The sequence below is a fragment of the Ursus maritimus genome, unplaced genomic scaffold (genome assembly GCF_017311325.1).
Source record: "Ursus maritimus isolate PB19 unplaced genomic scaffold, ASM1731132v1 scaffold_2, whole genome shotgun sequence".
NCBI classification, from domain to species: Eukaryota; Metazoa; Chordata; class Mammalia; order Carnivora; family Ursidae; genus Ursus; species Ursus maritimus.
Window position 1 is genome coordinate 8,859,830 of NW_024424452.1, and position 22,142 is coordinate 8,881,971.

The 22,142-nt window shown below is 59.5% G+C and overlaps 2 protein-coding genes across 6 annotated transcripts in view; both read right to left on the bottom strand.

The window, feature by feature from the left end:
• Positions 1-80: 80 nt before the first annotated feature.
• Positions 81-3,783, bottom strand: UPK3B (uroplakin 3B). The gene is made up of 6 exons (XM_008698528.2): positions 3,560-3,783; positions 3,267-3,416; positions 2,809-3,046; positions 1,674-1,753; positions 713-842; positions 81-245 (listed from the first exon to the last, which is right to left on the bottom strand). The coding sequence occupies exons 1-6, from the start codon at positions 3,645-3,647 to the stop codon at positions 86-88; spliced, it is 846 nt and encodes a 281-aa protein (XP_008696750.2). The 5' UTR covers positions 3,648-3,783; the 3' UTR covers positions 81-85.
• A 1,784-nt stretch (positions 3,784-5,567) lies between these two features.
• Positions 5,568-22,142, bottom strand: part of DTX2 (deltex E3 ubiquitin ligase 2) — a 35,588-nt gene continuing 19,013 nt past the window's right edge. For 4 of the 5 annotated variants that reach the window (XM_008698529.2, XM_008698530.2, XM_008698532.2 and 1 more), the window contains 7 exons: positions 19,789-19,889; positions 15,041-15,181; positions 11,309-11,382; positions 9,773-9,931; positions 9,037-9,198; positions 7,272-7,361; positions 5,568-6,204 (listed from right to left, as the gene is read on the bottom strand). In XM_008698529.2, the coding sequence (XP_008696751.1) occupies positions 5,977-6,204; positions 7,272-7,361; positions 9,037-9,198; positions 9,773-9,931; positions 11,309-11,382; positions 15,041-15,181; positions 19,789-19,889 (955 nt within the window). In that variant the 3' untranslated portion in view covers positions 5,568-5,976. The remainder of the gene's footprint in view (positions 6,205-7,271; positions 7,362-9,036; positions 9,199-9,772; positions 9,932-11,308; positions 11,383-15,040; positions 15,182-19,788; positions 19,890-22,142) is intronic. The other variant, XM_008698534.2, reaches the window with a different exon arrangement.

A 22,142-nucleotide genomic window follows, 5' to 3' on the forward strand; every position in this document is an offset into this window, starting at 1 on the left:
CTTTTGGCAACAAAGATGTCTCAAGAGTTCTTTCTAGGTGGTGGGCTACAAACCCTAACATCTTCCTACATCAGCATGGGCCAGGCTAGGGGCTGAGGCTGGGGAGGGGGTCCAGGCCAGGCTCACAGCCCACGGGCAGGGTGGCGGCCTCGCTGGGTGGGATGTGGTGGGTCATGTAGCGCTTCCCCACGAAGGAGCCAATTCGCAGCTGCTCCGGGGCCTCCTCGGGCCACCACAGGCTGGAGCTAGATGGGGAGAGGAGGCGGCATTGGGTCCCTGCTGGGTGGAGCCCACTGCTAAGTCAGGGCCTCCTCCCGCAGCCTCTCCCTTTCCTTTCTTCTAGAAGCAGCTGCTGGCCCACCTCCTCCAGGTGGTTGCCCTGACTGCCCTGGTATCGGTTCTTTGAAGTGACTGAGGGCTCCTTGGAGAGAAAGCAAGGCCCAGGAGGAGAAAGGCCAGGGCCAAGGACACAATGAAGGGCAGGGCAGAGAGAGGTGTCCCCTTCTCTGAACCTGTCTTCAGAGGAGCTGCTGGGCCACCTGCTGCCCTCCAGGTGAGAGAGACCTGGGGCGGAAATTCCCCAAACATCCCTGGAAGGGGCACTGCCAACTCAAAACCGCAAGGTTCGTGTAGGGCTTCCAGGTGCTGGGACCAGGGAGAGGGGAGGGCTCCTTGGGGTGGGAGAGAGGCCCGTGGGGCTGTCATCACTCACAAGCGCAAGGTGGACGCTGCCAGGAAGGCCAGGAGCAGGAGGCCAGCCAGAGACGAGAGGATGGAGGTGATGACGACCATGTCACCACCGCGCCGCCCTGGCCACGTGTCGATGGAGGCTGGGGCTTTCCCTGCACACAGCAGCTGCTCAGAGGCTGCTCCCTGACCCCAGGGCAGTCACTTCCCCGCCCAGGCTCACACTCAAGGCCTGACGGCCTCCTGAGCCCGCCCATCTGTCCATCTCAGCCGGGCATCTGTGCCCTGCCAGCCTGGACCACCCACCCCTCCAGTAACTTAGTCTCACCTTCTAGGCTGTTCCTTCCAGTGTGCCCGCCCACTGCACTGCCCATGGCGGGCAGAGCTGCAGCAGACCTCAGGACTGACCACGTGCCTGCCCTGCTCCCTGGAGCCTGGCATTCAAGAACTTCAGATGACAAGACACCCCCCCCAACACCCTGGCCTCTGTAGCCTGCGTCCCAGGTGTCCCTCACAGTGGACACTGGCCTTCCACAGCAGTTTCCTTGGCCTGGTGAATCCCTGGCCCTGTAGGGCCCTGTAGAAAGAGGTCTCCCAGAACCCGTGGCCCTGACTCTGACCCCAGCCTCCCTCATGTCCTGGCCCTTCTCCACCTGGCAGCACTTGTCCCAGGGCTGGCGCTCGAGGGGAAGGCTGTTTCTGCCCACGACTGGGCTGGGACCTGGGCACCCAAGGGCTGACCAACATTTGAGCATGGACAGAGCTGGTGTCTCTGCCAATGAGGCTGACCCGGTGCCCTACCTCCCCAGCACCGGGTTCTGTTTGGGGAATGGGCTGGACTTGGACACTGCCTCCAGGCCCCCAGTCTCCTGGCAGCAGAGGGAGAGGCCGGCTGAACATGACCATTTGGCGGGGGTGGGGGGTGGGGCGGGTGACTAGTCCACAGGGGTCGACCGGGGCCAGAGCGCCCCCTCCCCCAGCGCTACCTTGGTGGAGAGCAATGGGGTCGGACCACCTGGTCTCGGCCTGGGGTGATCCCCTGGTGTCCATCAGGAGGAACTTCACCCTGTGGAGAGGAGAAGGGGTGAGGCTCAGAGCCTCAACTGCCCTGGGCAGGGTGCCCACAGTGGCCAAGCCCCATGCAGTTCTGGGCCAGGCTCTTCTGGGGCACATCAGGACAACCCATGGCCTGGTCCCGCTCTGCGGATCTGCCAGCGGTCCCAGTGCCTCTGAGCCATTGTTCTCCAGACACCCCATCTGGCTTGGTGGCCCCAGTTACTAAATGTCACATACAGAGTGCCTCAGGGTGGCTCAGCGGGTCAGATGGATTGGGAGCCCCAGGACTCCCAGGGAAAAGGGTTGGCCAGGTGGTGTCTAGGAAGCCACAGAAGGCGCCCCGGTAGGCTCGAGCACCCTAAGCAAAGGTCCAGGGAGGGAGGGGTGTGGTCAGGGTGCTCTCAGAGCCTGGGATCCCAGGGAGAGGCGGGCTGAGCACTGAGGGCACCAGAAACCTCGCAAAGGAGCTCAGGTTGTATCTTTGTGCCAGGTGGGGGGCCCCGGGAGGTGTTTGAGTGTGAAGGGACCCAGGTGGGCTGGCACCGAGGCAGCCAGCTCTGGTGGCTGCTAGGAATGGGGGCAGGAGGTGAAAGGAGGCCGAGCCAGGAAGTGGGCATGGGGGAGGTGGGAAGGGCTCCTGTCAGGGCAGGGGCAGGGCAGGGGGCCAAGGGAGGCTGTGGATGGAAATGCCGGCCCAGCTCACACCATGCCCCACCTTCCCTGCACCCCGTGCTGGTTCTCTTGGCTCCACTTGGACTCCCTGAGGACCCCTGGGCCCGTCCTGTGGCCCAGGCAGCCCCCACCCCCCAACTCTGGGCCCGAGACCCCACCCTGTCCCCACCAGCCCTGTGGTGCCCACTTCTTCGTGGGCAGGCCTCCCGGAAAGGCCACATTCTGCCTGCCCCCCAGCTGGGATGAGTGCTGCTCCTTGACTCCACAGAGGAATAAACAAAAGCTTGTGAAGAGGAAGGGTCTAGGGAGAGGTTAGGAAGGGCAGCCCTCTTCCCTGAGACCCCTTGTCCCCCAGCACAGCCCCTGTCCCGGGGGCCAGGTGGAGAGACCCACCTGTAAGGTCCAGGGCTGGGGAGGGGGCTGTTGCAGTAGGGCAGCTGGTGGAGGTCAGCAAGGCAGCCAGGGTCATTGCCCACCCGCAGCAGGGGGACGCCCCTGCTGCCGTCCTTGGGGTCCTCACAGGGCAGCTGGTCCAGGGATAGAGGCAGCGTCATATAGTGGCCATCAGTCAGCAGCCATGGGAAGGCTGGGATCTCAGCTAGTGTCTGTGGGTTCTGGAAGTCCCTGGAGGCTGCAGAAGAAAGGGACAGACAGATGGGGCTAGAGAGCCTAGCCCCTTGCTGGGCCCAAGGCCCCCCAGCCTTGGCCCTCCATGCCTCCGGGCCCAGAGGCTCCCTCCAGACACAAACCAGGTTACTTTGTCCCCCTCTCAGAGCCCCTCAGGATAAAGTCCAACGCCTGGCCCACCACCCTGCGGCTCTCCTCAGCCCCAAACCCGCACCATGACATACCGTTGCTGAAGGCCACCACCAGCCAGATGGTGTTGGCAACGCTGGCAAGCCCGTCCAGGACACAGCGGGGCTGCTCCAGGGAGAACGTGGTGGCTGTGACCTTCCCTTCCAGGTCCCAGGCTGTTATCTGTGGCGTGTAGGGGATCAGCTCTGTAGCCGAGGAGATAGGCATTAGGGGTCTGGGACCTGCTCTCCCCCACTGGACAGGTGGGCTCCCAGGATCCCATCACCCCAGTGGGTGTCCCAGCCCCTTGGGTCTGGCCGGGTGAATTCATCCCAGGATCCCCACTCACCCAGGCTCAGACAGGGCGGGGGCCAGACCAGCGCCCCCACGAGGAGGAGGAGAAGCGATGGGCCAAGCTGCCTCTGTGCGAGCCCCATGGTGGCCGCCCCAACTCGGCCTTCTTCCACATCCACAGCCTGGGGCTGATCTGGCTACCGGCTGCCACACCCCCACCCCTAGCGCCTGAGCCCGGAGGAGCTGGTTAGTCAGGGTGTGAGGCTGGCCAAGGCCTGGAAAGACCTGAAAATGCAAACGCACCCCACCCTCTCCCACGCGCAGCCTATCCTGAGGGAGCTGGGCAGGGCTGTAGGTGGGGCAGGCCCGTGCCAGGCCCCACTGCCGGACTGAGGGGGATGCCGCCAGACCTCCAGATGCCAGCCAGGCCTCCAGAGTCCCATATAGGAATTGGGGCCCCACCCAGCCTCCCTGCCCCGGGGAAGACCCAGTCTCTGGCAACATGGGCTCAGGGCCACATGCCTGAGATTCCTGCACCCCAGGTGCCAGGAGCCTCCCTCCGGCCTTCCAGCCCCACCCAGGGAGCAGGAGCAGGATGCAGAGGTCCCACCCGGCCGTCCAGCTCCAGCCCCAGGATAGCCCCCCTGGTCCCACTGCCATCTCAGCATCCCACCCTCCCTCCACCCTCCCTCCACGAGGCCATGTTCTTGTCTAACAGGAGTCTGGAGTCAGAGAAAGGACCTTGGACAGCTGACAAGCGTCCCACTTCACTCCTTTTGATTCTATTTTTTTATTAAGATATAATTTTTAAAAAAGATAGAACTCACATAAAATTCATCCTTTTAAAGTGTACAGCTCAGTGGGTTTTCACAAGGTTGTGCAAACATCACCACCCCGTTCAGAACATGTGCATCACCCCGAGAGGACACGCTGTACCCATTAAAAGTCACTCCCCAACCCCCGCTCCCCCGGCAACCACGCAGCTCCGCCTAGCCTCCGCAGACTTCCCTCTTCTGAACATTTCACATGGACGGAATCAGACAAGCCGCGAGCTGGGGCTGGCTTCCCTCGCTTACATTCATCCATGTTGTAGCCTGTAGCAGGCCTCCGTTCTTCCCTAGGGCTCCAGAACTTTCCCTCCACTGTATGCAGACCCGGCATTTTGTTTCCCAGCTCCTCAGCGGAGATAGTCGGGCTGCTCCCACTTTTTGGCTGTCGTGAACAACACTGCCACGAGCGTTCATGTACAAGTTTTGTGTGGACCTGTTTTCTGTTCTTGTTTACACGCCTAGGGGTGGAATCACTGAGTCATAGGGTAACTACTTTTTTTTTTTTTTTTTAAAGATTCTATTTTTAAGTAATCTCAACACCCAACATGGGGCTCGAACTCAAGACCCTGAGCTCCAGAGTCACATGCTTTATTGACTGAGTCAGCCAGGCGCCCCCAAAAACCCAAACTTTTAGATGGAAGAAAAATGCTTTAATATATAATATACTCATCTTTATACCAACACATAAAATAGAATTTTTTTTTCTTGTGGAGGAAAGGGCTTACTGAGGCAAAAGTACCCCCTGCCCACTCAGGATGTGACTGGTGTCCCTGGGCCACAATCGCTGCCCCCAGGCAGACAGCAGGCTGGGGTATTTGATCCTCCTAAGAGGGTGGAAAAGAATTAGAACTTTGAGGATGGGGTCAGACCAGCCTGGGCCCAGCTCCAGCCCCAGCTCTACCGCGAGCCTGGGACCTTGGGCCAGTCACTGCATCCTCGAACCTGTTCCCTCATCCAGAACAGGGAAGACAGCAGCAGCGCCGCCATGTGCGAGCCGAGTCAGGAGTAAACGGGACGGTGGGCCTGGCAGACTTGCTTGGGAGAACTGAGTCAGGACCAGGCAGCAGCACAGGTCAGGGGGCGGGCTCTCGGCCCTCACTGTGGCCTTGGTCATTGGGGAATGCGGGTCGAATGGGCAGTCTGCAGGCTCCCTCCTGCTCAGAGGCAGCGGGATGCGCATACGCGTGCCCATGCACAGCCTCTCCACCCACAAACACACCAGGGCCTGCTGACTTTGGCTATAGGGCATTTATTGCAAACGGAACATCTGAGGTATGAGAAGCTGACCTGGAACCCACGCCTGCCCTGGCTACGATGGGGCAGTCTCGCCTCACCCCACGCCGGGCCCCCGGCACCATGGACCCAAAGCAGCCCGCCAAGGGCAGGGCCCCACGCACTGAGGTAGCTGCATCTTAAGCCCCCACAAGTACAACTCCCCAGGCTTGCCCAACTCCCATGCAGGTCCAGGCCTGGAGGGGAGGGGGGCGGAAGGCAGGCCCCCGACAAACACTGCAGCCTCTGAAGAAAGGCACCTTCCTGCCTGCCCATCCCAGGGACAGCCCAGCCAGCAGCGTGGGGAGAGGGTGGCTGGCTGCCGGAGGCAGGCAGGGCGGGACGGGGATGGGGCCGGCCAGGCTGGGGGTCACTGCTGCTCCAGGCAGTCTTCGGTCACCCCCTGGGCAGCCAGCTCGGCCAGCACATTCTGCAGGTAGTTGGGGTCAGGGTAGCCGTGGCCTGTCACATTGCGGTCCATCTCTGTCTTGTGGTGGATCTCGTTCCACACCACTGTGTCTGTCTCTCCCGTGGTGCTGGACGTCCCTACTGTGAAGATAAGTCGCCTCTTCCAGGCCACCTTCAGCAGCTCCAGGACCTGCCACGGGGGAGGGGAAGCAGGAGGGAAAGAGNGGGAGGGTCTGGTGAGTGAGTGCAGGCCTGGGCATGGGTTTTTCACCCTGGAGCAGCGGGGGGCCAGCATCCCCTGTTCGCTCCCCCTTCCCTGGTCTGACCTGCCCCAGCAATGAGGGCCAGGACAGGGGGCGGCAGCCACCCACCCAATGCCAGCTGTGCGTGGGGCACACGGAGGGGCACGAAGTCCTCTGTCTGTCACTGGCAGGGCCAGGGCTGGGCCGCTCTCCAAAGTGACCCTATCCACAGTCTTGGGCCTGGAGCCCCATCTGTTGGGGTCCCTGGCCTCCAGCTCCAGTCCTAACTCCGCTCCCAGAACTCCACCTGCTGACCTGACCCCCCCAAGAGGAACCCCCACCGCAGAGGGCGCCGCCATCTGCTGCTCAAGCCACACCCGGGGCCGGGCTAACTCTGCCCTACTTCCAAGTCGGCCTCTCCCTCCCAAGGGAACCCGTGCCTCTCTGCTCCCCAACGCTCAGCTACCTGCAGGCCGGGCTCACAGCAGCCAGAGGGAGCTTTTTCAAACCTCCCATCGGCAAGGCCCAGGGTGGCCTAGGGGCACCTGATGCCCCACTACCCCCACACGGGGCTCTGGTCCTCCCCCAGACTCTTCCCAGCCTCCAGCCCGGCCCACCTGCTGCCACTCACCAGTTGTTCTGTCTGCCGGCAATGCTCTCCCTAGTCTCAGTGCAAAAGGGACTCCGCAGGCCGTCCCAGTCACCCAGTCCTTTCCTATAACCCCCCACCCCCACCCCACCGATCTCATCACGTGGGTGACCTGACCCGAGAGATTGCTGGAAGAGGCCTTCCCTCCCCTCCAGTCCTCTCTCCTGGTGGAGCATGCCTAATGCACAGCGGCCCCTGGGAAGGAGGGGCCAGCACCCCAGCCAGCACCAGAAGAAAAAGAAGAAGGTGAGCAGGGCAGAGCAGGTATGGCCAATATGGCCAACAGGCTGGGCCCTCCCCACATCTGCTCGAACTGCCCACAAGCAGTCAAGCACAGGCCTACCAGCGGGGGGGACCCTTCCTCACCTTGCGGCCCTGGGCATTGTCTGGAAGGTAGCACTGGCGGGGAAACCCCCTGGCGGTGAACGGCTTCCCCGGGTTGGGGTGCTCTGGGCCCTGCAGGAGAAACAGACATTAGGCATGGGAGTGTCCTGAGAGGTGCCCAGCAGCCCAGCCCACCCTTTGCCCCCGAGCCGGGGCTACTCCTGCACTCGTGACCAAATAAATCTGTGTCTCAAATCCTGCCCCTCAGAGACCCGACAGGACACGCCCTCTCCCCAGTGACCGCCAACCCTGACCCCACGGCACTCGGTTTGGCGTCAGACGCTCCTGCTAATGTCCCGCCCTTCCCTGATGAGACTGGAACTCAACAAAGGCTGGGGCACATGCTCCCACCCCGCTGGTGCCCCTCTGTGGCCTCGATGGCAAGGTCCTCCTTCTTGATGCCCTGACTCCTTGCTCGAGACAGGGCTGCAGTGGGGCCTGGGACAGGGGCAGCAAACAGGACAGAAGGGGAGGGGGCTGGAACAGTGGAAGGCCCTTGCTCGTGTCCTCCCCCACTCAGAGGCACACCACAGACACTACCACACCCCCTCTCCTGCTCTGGCTCTAAGGACGTCTAGAATGTATGTATGTATGTATGTATGTATGTATATATTTATTTTTTAAAGATTTTATTTATTTGTTTGACACAGAGACAGCCAGCGAGAGAGGGAACACAAGCAGGAGGAGTGGGAGAGGAAGAAGCAGGCTCCCAGTGGAGGAGCCCGATGTGGGGCTCGATCCCAGAATGCCAGGATCACGCCCCGAGCCGAAGGCAGATGCTTAACGACTGAGCCACCCAGGCGTCCTGGAATGTTTTTATTTTATTTTATTTTTATTTTTTAAAGATTTTAATTTATTTATTTGACAGAGAGAGACAACCAGCGAGAGAGGGAACACAAGCAGGAGGAGTGGGAGAGGAAGAAGCAGGCTCCTAGCGGAGGAGCCTGATGTGGGGCTCGATCCCATAACGCCAGGATCACGCCCTGAGCCGAAGGCAGACGCTTAACCGCTGTGCCACCCAGGCGCCCCTGGAATGTTTTTAAAATTCACTATGACCCACTGAGAAGTGGAGGGAAACCAGGGAAAAGCATGTGGTTGAACAAAACAGAGACACCCCACCTGTCACAGATGGGCCCTTATGAGTCCTGGCCTCCACTGCCCTGTATCTTCCCCACCTGCCACCAGTTCTGAGGTCAGCCCTGGCCCAAGCAGGAGGCCAAAGGGCCCAGGGCTCCTATCCGGCTCTCTACTGGGACCCTGAGACCTTCTGTTCGGGTTCCTGTCTTGTTCCTGACATCAGAGCCGGCCCTACCACACCAAGGCAGGCCTTGATCTGGCCACGGAGCTGGTCTCTCAAGAGCAGTCCTCATTGTTGGCACCTCCCTGCCCTGTGGGTTCCCCCGTTATTCAGCCCCTCAAAACAAGCATTCTTCCTGCTTTGTACGTTTTAGCCTTCTGCCCAGTACAAGTTGAGCTACGATGTCTCCGCGTCCAGGATGCCCTCCCTGCATCGGGAAAGAGCTGAAGGCCATCTCTTTGCTTCCACAGCCCTATGAACTTGTTCCAGCCCCAGACACTAGTGCCTCCTGGTTCCTGGGAGCCTGAAATTGGGAAGCTGGGGCATCCTGAGTGCCCCAGGGATCAGACTGCTGGGAGAGGGACAGTGTAGGAAGAAGAGTGCCCCAGAGTGAGAGAGACCGATTCCAGAACAGTCCAAGGAGGCTCCTCTCGTGCCGGGGCCCCTTACCTGGATGCCGTGAGGAATGTTGTAAACTATGAGTATTGTCCCGCAGTCCTCGTGACCGGGGAGGGATACTTGGAACTTGAATACCTCCATCTTCCCCCGGGGCTGGGTCCCAGTTTTCTCCCCATAGATGGTCTTACAGGAAGGACACTGCAAACTTCCATCCTGACACAAAGCAGAGCACCACGGACTGAGCTGGTGGCCCTGAGAGAGGGCCTAGCACGGCCCCCTGGAGTGCAGGGGGGTGCGGGTCCCCACTTATTCCCCCGACTCCTTCCCAGCACAGAAACCCGACCCTGACGGCTTCCCTGGAAAGATGGTCGACTCGGGGGCAAGGTACCGGGAGACGAGCATTGAATAAGCAAATCAGGTTGGTGCACAAAAGTCTCCACAGTCAAACAGGTTTCAAACCAAACAAAAAACCCTGTGACCTAGCAACTGCTGGCGGTGGCACCCTGGCTGGTATGGGGCAGCCCGGGGATGCTGCGGGGAGAGGCAACGCCAGGCCCCGAGGTCTGCCACGTGACTCGGGTCTTTCTCTCTAGTCCCCTCAACCTCTGTCCATTCCAGCTAAACGTCATCAAAGGACAGCGGCCAGGTGTCACTTGCCACCTTCAGGCCTCCAGACCTCTTGAGGCTGCCTCTGAGAGCATCCTGGGCCCCCTCTGCAGGGCCGCAGAAGGACTGTGGGCAGGTCACGCCCTCCCCCTGCCGCCCGTGGGGGCAGACGCGCGGGCACCTTGTTCCCGTTGCAGTACATGGCCAACAGACACAGCAGGTGGAAGGCATGGCTGCACTTGGCAAGGCGGCCCACGGCCACCGGCCCAATGGTCTTGCTGTCGGTCACGTCGCTGTAGCCGGACGCCACAGACAGCTTCTCCATACAGATGATGCAGTCCTGGAGGGAGACCAGCACAAGGTACGCTCGCCAACGGCCCGCCGCACCACAAGGGCAGAGGGCGGTCTTAACAGGAAAAGGCCTTCATCTGCTCAAACGCCAGGATTATGGGCAGTCAGTCCCTTAGTCGATTGTTCCAGAGGTGGGGAAGACAGATGAGTCAAGAGGATCTGTGCCCTCAGTGGACTCGCTACAGTAGAGGGGATGACAGGCAGCCACGAGCCCAGGGGGCACAGGGGCCTTGGCAGACACAGGCCGGGAGAGGGGAAACAACAGGGCAGGAAACTGAGAGGAGAGGCCCCCAAAGCTGGCTGTCACAAGGGAAAAAGGACAAAGTGGACAAGGACAGGAACGGGCATGGCAGGGAAAGGCAAGAGAATGTTCTGAAGCAGACACCAGCATAGTTTGGGAAGGACGGTGGCAGCCGCAGGGGGTGAGGGGGGAGTTGGCTGTAAAAGGGATGGGACAGGACCAGGTCCCTGAAGGCTCTGACTGCTAAGCTCAAGAGCTGGGCTTGGTATCGCATGCCAGGGGACCCTGGCAAGGGGTTTTAAGGTGGAGCTGCCAGCAGGATCGCAGATGCGTGGAGGCTGGAGGCCAGCGCAGAGCAGCCCAGTTATGCGGGGGTGGGGGTGGGAGCAAGGGTGAGGCAAGGACACAGATTTGTGTCTTCTCAGGTGGAAGCACACACAGCGCTGGAGGGAGGGTGGCAGCCACAGGGACGACCTCCAGGTCACTAAACCTTTACCGGCCCTGAGGGAGAAAGGCGGGGCGGGGGCCTCTGTTCTGTACAGGCTCCACCGCCCTTTAACCCACAACCCTCACCTACAACCCTCACCCCCACCCCCAGAGCCCTCGGGACTCTCTGTTCAAATCAGAGACCAGTGGCACAGCAGCCCCCAAAACACGGCTCAGCACAGAGGCTCGGGTCCTACCGGAGCTGCCAAGGGGTCTGGCAGGCCCTGTAACGACAGGAAGGTTGACCGGCTCTCCCCATAGCCAGAGGGGCAATGGGGCTATGGGGACAAAGCCACTTCGCTTTCCCCCAGCTCGGTCCTCAGGGACGGGGGCGGGCTCCCCCATCCCTTGTCTCCAGGATGGCACAGGGACAGGGCTACACAGAGGCCTGGGTAGGAGCCTTGCTCAGAACCACAGCTCATAAGCGGCAAAGCTAAGATCAGAATGCAGGCCTCCGACACCAGGCCACCTCCCCTTGGTAAGGCCGCCTCCTGCCCCCTCAGACCACGGCCGGAGCCCAGGCGCACCTTGGCAAGTACCCTCCCGGCAGAGAAAATGCTGGTACCACCCCGTCTTCTTCTGGGGCCACCCCGTCATCCCCAGACCAAACCAGAAGTGTGTGGCTCCCGTGACACATACCTCGTCTGGGGCCGTTTTCAGTTCCTCGGTATACTTTTTTATCACCTGTTCTGGCTCTGGCTTTGGAGTCCCTCCTAGAAGAGAGAAGAACATCAGCGGTGTCCCAAGGAGTATGAACTGGAGATGCTGAGTCCAGAGAGGAAGGAGGACAAGGGAGAGGTCCAAGCTGCCAGGAGGGACACTGAGAGGGGCCAAGACAGGAGGGGCGAGCGTGCAAGAGGAGACACGGCGCCAGCGCAGGCTCGGAGCTCGGCCTGGCAGAGCCCATCCGGTCCACCTCCTGGTGGCCCGGCCCCAGGAGCCCGGGAGGCAGCGGACGAGGACCAGCAACAGCTGCGGGTCCCAGCCCTCAGGAGCCACACGCCAGGCCTCCACCACATCCCTGCGCACGTTCGGTCAGGAGGCTGGACCCAGGCTCTTCGGAGGACACACAGAAAAGTCACACAGCAGCCTCCACAACAAACTACTCTGAGCGTGTTCCCGCAATGCTGTTTCGCTCCACTTCCGTGACGCTCGTGAGAAAGCCAAGGCAAGAGAAGTTCCAGGAGCTGAACGTGCAGCGGGTGCGTGCCCGGCGGGCATCTGTGTGCACGCTGACTGCAGACTATGCCACGCGGATACGGTCACGACAAACCACGGTTTTCTCTCGCCTGGCCCTGGACTGTGGCGTCTCAGCGACACGCCAAGTCCGGGAAGGAGCCGAGATGCAGCAGGAAGGGCGCCCTGGCCACCCCACTCCTTGAGCCCGCCCACGTGCACAAAGCTGGGAGGGGCAGCCCTGCGCCTGCAACAACCCTGAGCCCGGCCCCACATGGGCCCCCCACATCCCCAAAATGAGAGACTCCCCCAGCTGGTGAGAGAACTGGCCAGGCCCGGGGCTTCTCCAGCCAGAGGCAGCGGCAGAATGACAGAAAAGCCGTGCGGGAGCAGAGAGGAGGGCCCGGGAAGACCAGTACAGCCGGGGAAAGCTCCTCTTCCCACCTCCGGATCGCTGAGCACGTCCCGCTCCTAGCCTCTGTCACCAGAGGAACCCAAGCTCGGAGCCACCAGCCTGCGGCTGCAGAGACAGACAAGCCTGAGGGCTCCATAGCCAAGTGCCCTTGAAACCAGAGAAGGCCAGGGGACAGCTAGGAGGGGAGCAGAGGCTGGGAGCAGGCGACGTCAGGTTTGATTCGGGCTGTCACGCTGGGACAAAGCACATCACCTGAATCTCCGCTCCCTCATCTAAAAATGGAGACCTCATCCTGACCCAAACTGTGACTGTTGTGAAGGCATGAACTGCGATTACCTGAGAGGCAGCTACGGACAAAGGAATACCACCCCCCCACACACAAACGTCCCCCCAACCCCCTCACACACGTACCCCACACACTCCCACGCAAATGTCTCCTCACACAAGCACCCCATATACCCACACACAAATGTCTCCCCACCCAACACACATACCCCCCCAAACGTATCCCCACCCCCTCACAACACACACACCCACACACACAAATGTACCTCCATCCCCTCATATAATCCCCCACCCCCTCACACATGCGCACTACACACAGCCACACACAAACATAACCCCCACCCCCCACGCATGCATCCCACACCCAAATGTCCCCTCACACACGTACCCCCCCACCCCCCACAAATGTTCCCTCTAACCCCCCCACACCCCTCCACCCCTTCACACACACCCCTACACACACACCCACACCCACCCAAATGTCTCCCCACCCCATCACACACGTACCCCCCACAAATGTCCCCATACATGCACCCAACACACAAACGTCCCAACCCCCTCTCACACGTACCCCACACATTCCCACACACACAAATGTCCCCTCACACACCCCACACACAAACATACCCCCCACCCTGACACAACACATACACCCACACACACAAATGTACCTCCACCCCTCATACACAGCCCCACACTCCCCCCACACATGCACCCCACACACCCCAATGTCCCCTCCACACATGCACTGCACACCCCCAGACAAATGTTCCCTCCAACCCCCCCACACACCCAAATTTACCTTCACCCCTTCACACACACCCCCATACACTCCCCCACAAATGTCCCGCACCCCCTCACACATGCACCCCCCACACACCCAAATGTCCCCCCTCAGACACGCACCCCACACACTCCCATACACGCAAACGTCACACACACGCACCCTCCCCCCAACACATACAGACACGTACACACAGATTTCTGGGCCACTGACTGGTCACTGGTGAGAAAGCCAGGCAGGCCAGAGCACAATGACCACCAGGACTGACAGCCATCCTGGTAGCTGGGATTCTACTCAGAGTAAGGGGAGGGGCGTTTTAGAAAAGCCTGGTGGCGGGGTGCCTGGGTGGCACAGCGGTTAAGCGTCTGCCTTTGGCTCCGGGCGTGATCCCGGCGTTATGGGATCGAGCCCCACATCAGGCTCCTCCACTATGAGCCTGCTTCTTCCTCTCCCACTCCCCCTGCTTGTGCTCCCTCTCTCGCTGGCTGTCTCTATCTCTGTCGAATAAATAAATAAAATCTTTAAAAAAAAAAAAAAGAAAGAAAAGCCTGGTGGCTACAGGCCAGTCTGCAGAAGAACCCCGGGACCCCATCTGCCAGGACTAGCCTTGGGCCCACCTCTGGTGAGGCCTGGCTCAGCATCCCTTTTCCCTGCTACTCGCCCTTGCCTGGGCAGCCTTTTAGAACTCAAGGTGGCTTTCCATGAGCCACACTTCTCTAAAGGGGGCCAGCCAGATGACCTCCAACCCCAGGAAAGGGACATCTGAGCCCAGGAAGGAAGGCCAGTGTGTCTGCCAGAGCCTGTGTTCTTCCCGGGCAAGTATGAGTGTCTCAGGAAGCTCCGGGCCTGCCCTGCCCGGGGTGAGGCGGGGAATGGCATGTAAAGCCCCGCCACTCCCTTGGCCTCCCTGCCACCTGAGGGGTTGGGGTTAGACAGGTGGTGGGCATCATCAGAGCACCCCATGACCACGTGCTGGGCGCCTCATGTGTGCATTTCCTATTCCTCTCACGACCGACCTGCTAAGTAGGAGGTGCCGGCTCATGAATGGAGACACAGGCGTGAGACAACAGAGGAGAGCCAAGACTGGAGCCCAGGCTGGCTAGGCCAGAGCCGTGCTCCCTGTCCATACCACGCGGAAGGTCACTGGGCTTTCAGCGGCCTGTGTGTCTCCAGCCCAAACGTGGAGGCATCGGCTTTTGAAATGGCAGGTTTAGAACTTACGACCCACAGGCCCCTTCACGTAAGTCTGGTTAAAACCCACAGCACCTTCCATGGTTCTGAAACCCCTTCCTCCCCAGCCATGTGATAGGGCAGGGGCCATCGGGGAACCCCTCTGAAGTAGCCCCGTGTGGTGGCCAGACAGGGCTGGGGGCCTTTCCTGAGACGCATGCCGGCCCTGCCGGGAGGGACAGAATCACCCCCACCCTGAGCTGGCCTCACCCCATGCTTGTGTCCTCAAGGACAGGCCCCTCACACTCCAACTGTGCCCCGAACACAGGAGCTGAACTCTGGGTTTTCAGCAGAAAGCAGATTCCGGGGCCCACCTCTGCACCGAGGGCAGGCGGAAGGGCCACTGAGCCCCTCCCCTGGGGGTCAAGGAAGCGGAGAAGGGCCATGGGGGTCAGAGATGAGCAATCGATGCAGGAGAGTCAGAGGCAGCAAGACTCGGAGGCTTAGCAGAGGCCAGAGAGTATTTGTGAGCAGGAACTACCTTTCATGGACATTTTCCTCAATCTCTTAACTGAGCTGTGACTTTTAGAGGCCAGACAGGAGGCGGGAGGGCTGGCGGGCTGGGGTGCGCGGCTAAGACACACAGGGAGTCCAATGGCTGACATCAGAATACTCGTCATGCCTACACGGGGTGCGAGATCAGACATGCAGAGAGGGGAGAAACGTTAGAAGGAGTCATTTGGCATGTGACGTCCACAAACCCCGGCTGAGTCCAGGTGGCACTGTGAACGGCCAACAGGACCCATTGATCTTCCCGAGGAATCGGCCGCTCGAGGCAGCTAAGCTCCAGGCCAGGAACCAGCGAAACGCCCGGCTCGTCAGAGCACCACAGGTGTCCGTATGAGCCACCAACCGGCCCGCACTCACAGCACGCGGGGAAGGGGGCAGGGCGAGGCCGTCTGCTTCAGGAGGGCACGAGGCCATTCCAGGTGGGATCTCCCTGTGCCAGGCGCAAGAAGGAGAGCAGAGGGATGACATGGAAGGACGTGGGCAAGCTATGGAGACGCGGACAGGGTCTCGAGCTCACAGTCCCCCCTCTGTGCTCCCCCTGGCCGTGCCCTCTGGGCTCCTGGTCACCTTGCCTCCACTGGGGCGCTATCTGCTTTCCACACCCCATCTGGCCTGGCTAGGGGCTTCGAGTGCCATTGCTAGGGTGGGCGAGCAGGAATGCTGGCCCCGGGCCTGCTCCCCGACTGAGGCCTCCCCACGGCTCCTGTGGCCGCTCCTCTGGGGCAGCAAAGGTCCCGGGCCGTGGCTTCCTTCTCTAGCGCCCTCAGTCAAGGCTCAAAGAGGCTTCTCTGTCCTGGAGGGCAGCACCGTGGGCACACCCACAGGGGGAAGGCCTCACTCCTCAGCCTGACGTTCCACACACGCTCTAGGCGGACCCTCAGCCCACGCCGCTCCCATGGCACTCCCTGAAGACCTAACACTTCCCGGAACCCAGCATGTCCTCCCGCGGGAGCCCCTGTTCCTGCTACACCCTCAGGCTGCTTTGCCATCCACAGCACCACCTACCCAGTCCTCCCTGCCCTCCGTCTAGCTCAGGAACACCTCCTCCCCAGGGCAAGGGAGCTCTGGGCTCCCCGAGGGGGACTTTCCGAGCGCTCAGAATCAGGCTCAGGGGCTAGGTACCGAGGGCAGCCCGGGGCCAGAAGCGGAGATCCTAGATGGGCCGGGCAGATGGCGCTGCCCACTCTGGAGGGGATGCAGATGGGTGAGGGGAAACCTGCCCCTGGGACCCATCCGGGCCGGCCACCGTGGCCTCTAGGAACAAAGACTCAATGTGGCAAACATGCCCAGTCAGGGACAGAAGCAGAGGCCAGCCAGCAGCCTGGGCAGCACAGCAGAGGTGGGCAGGGAGCACTGCGGCGGCTGCACTCGCAAGAGACACCAAAGCGCACCATCAGAAGCCCAAGGCTGCACCCCGGGCACTCGCTCATCAGGCAATGCCACCAGCGTCTCAAGGTTGGCTGCTCCTGAGCTCAAATGTGGGTTTGAATTGAATGTCAGGCGGACCGAATGATAAGCAGGCACAGGGGGTAGGGGCGGGGGCACAACGATGGAAGGGACGGGAACAGTGCTTTAGTAGAACCCTGGGCCTTTGAATTGCACTGACCATGACCTCCTCCCCTCCCTCACTGCCCCACTTCAACCAGACCTCTCCCCAAGCGTCACCTAGGAGGCAGCCCTTCCCTGACCGCCCCAACTAAAAGGGCCACGTCGCCCTCCGTCTCTGTCTCCTTCACCCTGCTTAGCGTTCTTACTACCTGAAAGGACCCACGTATGGGTGTTGCGACTGCTGTCTTCCTGCACTGAGCACCGAGGGCAGGGCCTGGTCACAGGAGGTGCACAGTACCTGTCTGCTGGGGAACCAAGATACCCCTAAATGCTTCTGGGTGGCCTCTGTGAGGCCAGCACGAACAACGCTTCTGCCCTTGTCCATGCAGGACCCCTCCCCTGAATTCAAGTCACAGACACAGAAGTCTCAACTTAGAAGGCTGCCTGCTCCGTGGGTCTGCCTTCTTGCGAGAAAGTGAAAATCACCCCACACTTACACTTCGCAAAAGCAACACCCACTGGACAGGATGGGTTGAGGGGGACACCAGGAATGGGCTATCACATCTTCCCAACAGCAGGGCTCAGGGATGGCGTCCCAAACTCCTAACATCCCCAAATACCTGTAGCAGCTCGGACGGCCACAGCTGCTCCAATCACCTGAGAGGATCCCCACTCATCCACCAGACCCCCAGAGAGAGCAGCCCCTGCAGCGGTCAGACGTGCGAACACCTCTTTTCGACACTGGGGCTCGGGTCCAACCTTACCGAGCTGGGTCCCAGCTCCGCTCGTCCCTGGCTGCCCGGCCCTGGGCAGGCCGCCTGGCCTTGGGCGGGCTGCAGCAGCATGAAACGCAGACTCTCAGGAGAGGGCTGGGCCGGGACGCAGCCGGTGAAGCAGTCCTGAGACACTGCTGGCCTGACCTGGAGGCAGCTCCTCCATGGCCTTCCTCGGCCTGCGTAGAAGGGTACCCAGTCCTTCCACAGCGTGACCACTGGTTTATAAACCTACCCGCAAAACCCTACGTCCACCTCACAGCGGCCTGAGCATTCCCAAGTCCATAAACGTGGCCCGGGGAAAGAAATTCTCCAGACCCTATTTTCTGGGCGCTGGCTCGGGATCTCTCCTTCCCTGGCACCTCAGACTAGGTCCCACCGACAGGTCCAAGGCAGAGCCTGTGTTAAGAGAAGCTGGCATCTGGCCATGGGCCCCAGTCTCCACTCCTTGCTGGCCAGGACCGAGCTCCCCCATCTTTGAGGCCTGTTTCCCCAATGAGGAAAATGGAGGTTAAAAGACCCGCCTACCTCCAGGATTGATCTGAGAGCCAAGGTGACAGGGGACACTGAGGACAGTCTGGGATGCAGACGACAGGCAGCAAGTGCTACTCAATCACCAGACCACTTCTGAGCTGCGTTTAGAAAGGTTTTTACAGCATCTGTATTTAGTCGAATGGAGCTCAGCCATGTGCCTGGTCACCCACAGCCTTTCTCCAATAAGACCACGACCCCACGCACACACGCACATGCAACATACACGCATGCACGCACGCACATGTGACACGCACGCATGCGCGGGTCTGGCTCATCTGGTGCCACAAGAAGAGCTCAAGTGGGCAGGAGCTTTGCAATCACCACATGTGTGCTCACTGCTCTCTCTGCCCCAGCAGAGGGCTGACAGCCGAGCAGCTGAAGGTTCCAGAGGGCCCCCACTCTCCTGTCATCTACCACCTCTCTGAGTGGTCCCTCCATCTCCTTCCAGGGCTCTTCCCAGCATCCCACCCGCAGTCTGTAAGCTCATACATCCCCCCATGCGGGGGCAGAGGCCACCCCCTTCCACCCCAGACTACTCTTCTGAGCTGCACACCCAAATGCCCACTGCCTCCGGGACAGCTCCGCCGGGCTACGACCACGGGCAGCGCCCCCCGCCCCTCCCCATGCTCCCACCGGACTTGGGAGCAGCACAGTGTAACTGCTGAGAACCCAGGTTCTGGGGCCAAGAATGCCTGGGGCTGAGTCCCAGCTCTGCCAAGGGCTGGCCAGCTGATCTTGAGAAGTTTCTGGGACTCTCTAAGGCTCAGTTTACTCAAGTATAAAATGGGAATAAAAGTTCTGGCCTCACAGAGCTGTTACTGGGAAGAAACGAAGGAAGATACACGCAAAGCCCCTCCTTAATGCCTCGGTAACGTGGACAGCCACACACTGGGCCTCATTCCATTCCTTCTCTCTTGAGACCCACCGAGTCACCAAGTCAGAAGCTCTTACCTCCACCACTGCCGAGGCCCGAGTGAGGCCCTCGCTAGCTCCCCTGAGCCATGGAGTTGGGCTCCGCACGGGTCTCCCTGCCCCAGGCTTGTCCCCTCAAACCGCCCCCCCCCACCCCGTGCTCCTACGGTGAGTCACTTAACACACAGACTTGGGTTACCTTATTCTCCTGCTTCAACCTCACTACACTTCCCCCTGCCTACCTTTCTATGACACTTTGCCTTTCCCACTCATTAAAAAGTAACTTCCAGTAACTCCCTAACCTATAAAAGGAATTTTAAGAAGTTCAAAGGTGTATGATTAACAAAAGATCGAGGTGGACGCAAAGCCACTTACTCAAAGCGTAACTCCAGCCAAGACAGCTGAGTCCCCAGAGGGCCCCTTCAGGGAAATGCGTAAAGCATTTCAGGACGGACAAGTGAGTCAAACCGTAATTAAAGTGACGTGGAGGAGCACCCAGGTGGCTCAGTCGGTGACGCATCTGCCTTCTGCTGTCATGATCCCAGAGTCCTGGGATCGAGTCCCGCTTTGGGCTCCCTGCTCAGTGGGGAGCCTGCTTCTCCCTCTCCCTCTGCTGCTCCCCCCGCATGTGCTCTCTCTCTCTCACTCTCTCTCCTGCCCTCTGTCAAATAAATATATAAAATCTTTATTAAAAAAACAAAGCGATGTGGAAATTTCAAAGATGGGGAAAAGTCCACACCAGGGTACCCACTGTCATCAGGCAGGCCGCCCCCCGAGAGACAGGCTCACTCACTGAGGGTATGCCACCACGGAAAAGAGCCACGTGTCCCCCCCCCCCAGGAGAACGGAGAGGGTAATGAGACCCCGCCCCACGCATTCTCCTACCGCTTCCACGTCCTGCCCCCTGCCAGACCCAGCCCGCTCTGGAACCCAAGACCAGCAGGGTGCCTACCTGCGAGGGCTTGCTGGACCCGGCTGGGCTTCGGCATCTGCACGGGCACCACGGCAGGGACGTTCCCAGGGCCGCTCGCAAGACCGCTGGGGAGGGAGGCACTTGGGGAGAAGAGAGAACAAAGCTGAATGGAGGAGACAACTTAGCAGAAACAAGAGCCAGAGCCAGCCCAAGATGAGAAAACTGGGGAGCGGCTTCACTTAGCATGGCCGCCTCTGTGTGAGTGAGCACTCCTGGACGGCTGTTGTTTTTATTTAAGACCCTGATAACTGGAAAGAGGAGCAAAGAAATCTGAATTTCACCACTCTCAGACCCAAACTCACCTAGAGAAGCTGAATACCGAGGATGCGGAGCCCACCACCACGGCCAACATCAAGTAGGGAAAGTCAAACTCCAAACCAGGCGAAAAGGCAGGGAAGCATCAGCAGGCGGGGCCGGAGCCGTGATGGGAAAGAACACTGCTGGAGTGGGAGACTCAGCAGTTTACAAGCGATCAAGAAGGAAGCCTTAACTGTCCAAAATATGTTTTCCCGGGCAATGCAGACTCTGAAGACAATTCTAAAAGAATTTTGAGCTCACTAGCTTTGTCAGAATGAGGACTCGACGGTATCTGGACAGGGGAAATCCGGCAGAAACCACTCTAACATGTACTCCAGACCAATATCACCAGTGATATGACCAATCAATATCAGCAACCCCTGAGAAGGACATAACACCACTTTTGTGGTTCTTGCCAAAACTGCATAACCTCAAGCGTGAGAAAGCAACTAACAAGCCCTGATTAAAGGACATTCGACAAAGTAACTCTTCAAAAGTGTCAAGGTTATGGATGATAAAGATGGAGAAACTCCTGCTGAAGGGAGGATGGGGAGCAGACAACTGGATGTGAGGTGGGATCCCACAGGATCCTGGGACAGAACGGGAGCAACAGCGGACAAAGTGAAAATGGAGAAAGTCCTTGGTTAATAGTAATGCCGCCATGATGGCAACTGTCTGGCTTTACAAGATAAGTCAAGAAAGGGAATGATGGAAACTCTGTACTATTTTTTAACCTTTCTGTAAATCTAAAATCAGTTCAAAATTAAGGTTTGTTTGTTTTTTTTTTTAAATGAGGGTCTTGCTTCCCACAGGAACTACGTTTGGGTCATTCATTTGGTTTAAAGCCATTGTATTTTTCAAATGATAATAAATCTATGCCACTGTGGTTTGGGGGGAGCCCCACACTGGAGAATGGTTGCTTCAGATGGCCTGAGAGACCTGACAAACCCCCACCCTCCGCCGCCGACCCGCCACCCCTATCCCTGGGTCTTCCGGTCCATTCCTGCCCATGTTAAAGATGGCGACAGCAGAAGGGTTATGAAACCCTTTCGCATAGTCCCCACACTGGAGCTCCCCAAGGACAGGGCCAGGCCACACTCGTCTGTTCCACTGGGCCTCGCCTGGAGCCGGGAAGGTGTTCAGGAAAGGATGGGCAGCTCTGATCTACTGTGCTACCCTTGCGGCTGCCAGCAAACCAACAACCTGTCTGGTTCATGGCCAGTGCCTCTGGAAGCTGCTGCCCCAGATCCTTCCCCACCACCAGCCCCAGGGGGCACAGATCCCGCTGGCGGAAACTAAAGGGAGCTGGCCGGTTCTGATCCAAACCAGAACCTTACGCTCAGCCGGTGCTGAAGCTGCCAGGGCCCCGGCCCGGGGCTGGGAGCACAGCAGGTGCTCCGGTATTTGTTTGAGTAAAGAGGTTGTTCTGTTTTCATTTCTGTCTTCTCTCCAAAGAGAATCACTTGGGTGACACTACCCAGATCAGGGCTTCTTGCCCTCCTCAGCTACTCTCAAGCCCGAGAGAACAAAGGACCTGGCTCTGCAGAGCTCTGATAATGCAATGGAAGAGCTGGGCGTTCAGAATACCCGCCCTAACTGAGCTCATGGCCCCACTAAACCGTTTAATTCAGAGCAACCACCATGCCCCATCCTGAGCCTGTGTCTCCACTTTGATTTTTTAAAGGAAAGTAGATAATCTCTGACGGTCTTTGCAATTCTCAGGTTCTAGAGGCGAGGGAGTTCCAGAGGACAGAGCCCTTCCAGGCATCCTTCAGCTCCCAAGCCACCTCTAGAGGGGACACAGAGCTTGAGCCCTCTCAGCCAGGAAGCCGGAAAGCCGAAGCCTGGCTCAACAACTCCAAGTTAGCTGGGTACTCATCGCTGACCCAGAGGGGGTCCCAGAAGTGGGGTCCTCCTTTGCTGGGGAGCAGCACATATCTGAGGGAGAAGGCCTTAGGTTCCACTACTGAGAACTGGAGCAGAAAGCAGACAGGCATTAAGGCTCCCACTGGGAAGCTCGCTCTGGAACTGGGGCC

Coding starts and splice junctions, on each gene's coding strand:
- UPK3B (XM_008698528.2), bottom strand. CDS start 3,647: ATGGGGCTCGCACAGAGGCAGCTTGGCCCATCGCTTCTCCTCCTCCTC. Junction 3,047..3,266: donor GGTGGTGGCCTTCAGCAACG/GTATGTCATGGT, acceptor TTTCTTCTGCAG/CCTCCAGGGACTTCCAGAAC. Junction 246..712: donor GCAGCGTCCACCTTGCGCTT/GTGAGTGATGAC, acceptor CTCCCCATCTAG/CTCCAGCCTGTGGTGGCCCG.